The 3,603-nt window shown below is 43.9% G+C and overlaps 2 gene segments (V, D, J or C); one reads left to right on the forward strand and one right to left on the reverse strand.

Moving 5' to 3' along the window:
* Positions 1-2,284: 2,284 nt before the first annotated feature.
* Positions 2,285-2,674, reverse strand: LOC128634894 (Ig kappa chain C region, B allele-like). The segment is given in 1 exon segment: positions 2,285-2,674. A coding segment is annotated over 1 exon segment (390 nt).
* Positions 2,675-2,811: 137 nt separating this feature from the next.
* LOC124628883 (immunoglobulin kappa variable 3-11-like) lies at positions 2,812-3,603 on the forward strand. The segment is given in 2 exon segments: positions 2,812-2,927; positions 3,034-3,603. Coding segments are annotated over 2 exon segments (405 nt in total).

Consider the following 3,603-nt stretch of genomic DNA (forward strand, 5'->3'; position numbering starts at 1 on the left):
GTTCTTTGAGTGAGGGAGGTTTTCACAGCCGTTATTTCCTGGTCCGCAATAAAGATGGGAGTATGCAGCCAGTTTTAGATCTACGTTATCTGAACCTTACTCTTCAAACATACAGGTTCAAGATGCTGCCGCTCAAACTTATCATTCTACAGATTCAGTTCGAGGACTGGTTTGTGACAATAGATCTAAAAGACGCATATTTCCACATAGAAATATTTCATTGTTTGAAATTTGAAAAGTCGGGGGTTTCATCCAAGGACGTTTCGTCCAAGGACGAACCCTCTTAGAGTAATCAGTGTCACACGGCGATGCCTATGTGCTCTGAGCATTTGGAGGTGTCCCGGGTTTCTAGGCTCGGGTCACACTCTAGGGACGTCTCCTTATCGCAACACGGTAATGACACACCTCACGGGCTGGAGCATGGACTTAGCTGTCCAGCTCATGGTATCTGGAGCGGCCCTTATCTGGAGTGGCATATAAATCGCCTAGAAATGTGGGCCGTATTTGTAGAACTGTAATTCTTTCTTCCTTAATTGAGAGGTCACCATGTGTTAGTTGTGACAGACAACACAACGGTGGTCTCATATATCAACCACATAACCACCAGGGTTATGTTCATGCCCCCTATTCAGGCAGGCACAACTAATTCATCCCTGGGTGGAGGGGAAGTTTTTGTCAATGAGTGCAATGTACATTCCAGGCACACATCCTGTCAAGGCAGGGGCTGAGGCCCGAGGATTGGAGGCTCCAGCCACAAGTGGTGGAGTCCATATGGCGGAGGTTGGAAGTGAATGTGTTTGCCTCCGAGGAGACAACACACCGCCCGCTGTGGTTCGCCATCACTCTTCCCATACCATTGGGGCTGGATGCCATGGTGTACAAGTGGCCGAGGTCACATCCAAACGCTTTTCCCCGCTCGCTCTGCTCACATAAGCTCTAGTGAGAGTTCTCCAATACCATCTACATCTGCTGCTAGTAACACCTTATTGTCCAGCTCGAATATGGTTTTCAGATATAATATCCCTGCTAGACAGCACTCCTTGGGAGATTCCCGTTCGCAGGGATCTACTGTCTCAAGCCTGAAGAACTGATTAATCACCCTCGGCACCAACTATGTAACTCAGAAGAGAGGTAATTAGTTAAAGCAGAAAGTGTTTCAGGACTCTAAACCAGCTGAGAGAGATTGTATAGTGATGTGCAACCCATAGCCCTGAAAGCAATATTTCACACAGCACAGGTCACAACAGAGTTATTACAGTTTATTTAACTTTAAAGGATGAAAATAACTGCAGGAGAAATTCCTTTAGAAGCGTCCAGAATTAAAAAGCTGTCTGGTGCAAACACACCTCTACACTTCATACAGAGTTATATTGAAGAAGAAAAAACTAAAAATGTAAAAAGTATTTTCCCAGCATAATCTTGTACAGTTGAGTGTAGAACTGGAATCTAATCTAAAATATTGTCAAAATAACAAAATATATTTAGTTGCTTTCTAGACCGTCTGCCTCCCTGCAAATGCTAGTTCACACACGTCTGTATACCTTTTGGACCTGTGCATCAGGTTTCCATGTCAACTTAAATATTCCATCTTAACTTTAATATTTCATGCCGATTATTTTGGGACACATATTAATCTCAGCCTAAAGATGTTAAACACACTGATGAGCACAGATTTATTTATTTTAACGATATTATGATAGTTGTCTTTAGCTAAGTCTTCAATAACTAACTAGATTTTAAATTTAAAAGTATTGACTATTCTAGAAGATCCACAATGTAGGTTTGAGGAGGATGTGGGAGGTTTTTGAAATTCAAATACTAACTATAATAGGAAAATTGGATAGTTATAATACTTAAGGAAGTGAGGCAGTTTCAGCACAAATGCACCCAGATGTAACTAAGCAGTTTAACCAGTAAAACTGAGAGATCAGTGAAGTGAGAGAGAGATTTACATGAAGACGGCCGAGTGATCCTCTTTCTCCCAGAATAGAGCAGCACTTTCACCAGATGTTCAACTTCCTTCAGCCAAACTGACTGAAGCACAACACACAGCACTGAATCTACAGCTAAACACACTCTCTCATCACACTGATAATGACTATTAACTCTAATAAAAGAACACACAATGTCCAAAATGAAGCTTTATTTCAGCAGAGCAAAACTACAGGAAGAGCAACAGGACAGTGAAGAGAGTAAAGACAGAAATGTCAGCATTGTGTAGAATTGAAACTCTATTGTAGATGGATGTGTAAGCAGCTCAGTGTTCAATTCTATCTTGGAGCTGTTAGACTTCACACTGGCTCTTTCTGAACGTGACCGGATGATCGACGTTGTCATGGGAGACCTTACAGACAAACTCCTCCCCCTTTTCCCAGAGTGCTTTGCTGAGGGTCAGGGTGCTGCTGCGAGTGTACCCGTCCTTCTTCGGTTCTTCGGCGCTGGTCAGAACCCCGTCCTTCACCTCTGAGCCGTCCACTGTCCAGCTCACCAGCGCCCCTTGTGGAGAATAGGCAGACAGCAGGCAGAGCAGCGAGGCCGATCCCTCAGACAGCTGCAGAGAGGAGGGAGGGAGCAGAGACACGGAGGGCTTCACCGTGGGACCGGCTGGAGACCACAAACACACAATAAACACACACCGAAAGTCCACCACAGTGATACATTCTAATGAAACCATCGTACAAAAACCTCTGTTACACTACAGTGACCACACACACACACACACACACACACACACACACACACACACACACACACACACACACACACAGTTGTGGTGTTTGCATATGTGTGCTGTGTCAGTGCTGCACACACTTTAAGAGCTGTAGTGCTGATCAGAGTGTGTTCAGTGCTTTCAGAGCCACTGACACGCAGCACAATGATGATGGTACTGATTCTACTGCTGGGGACACTGGGACTCCTCGCTCACCGTGAGACTCTCTCTTTACTTTTATTATTCATACACATCATCACATCACTCTCACACTCATTACTACATTTGTTTACATTATTTTAACTCTGCATCCTTTTCTTTAGAGTCCTTTGGGGAAACCGTCCTGACTCAATCTCCAGGATCTCAGTCTGTTTCTCCAGGACAATCTGTTACTCTCACCTGTACATCCAGTCAGGGTGTTAGCTATTACCTCGCCTGGTACCTGCAGAAACCTGGAGAAGCTCCTAAACTCCTGATCTATTATGCATCTAACCGTCAGTCTGGGATTCCAGATCGTTTCAGTGGCAGTTATTCTGGTTCACAATTTAGTCTAAAAATCTCTGGAGTTCAGTCTGAAGATGCAGGAGATTATTACTGTCAGCTGGAATATGTCCCGTACGCACAGTGTTATAGCGCCGTACAAAAACCTCCCTCAGCTGTAGAGGAAGTGCTCTGACTCAGAAACACACACTGATCTGAGAACAGCTGCAGAGCTGCTAAAGCTGCACTCTACTGAACATCATCAAACGTGTTGATGTTTAAAACATAATCATTCCTGAAAAGCAGAAAACTCTTCATCAGCTGTTCCTTCTGTGATGAAAAATCAGCTGATGTGTGTAATGGTATATGATGATTTCCACCTTCTGCTAAGAGGAGCAGTGTCTATAATAATA

Source organism: Ictalurus punctatus, chromosome 14 (genome assembly GCF_001660625.3).
Source record: "Ictalurus punctatus breed USDA103 chromosome 14, Coco_2.0, whole genome shotgun sequence".
In the NCBI taxonomy this organism is placed as follows: domain Eukaryota; kingdom Metazoa; phylum Chordata; class Actinopteri; order Siluriformes; family Ictaluridae; genus Ictalurus; species Ictalurus punctatus.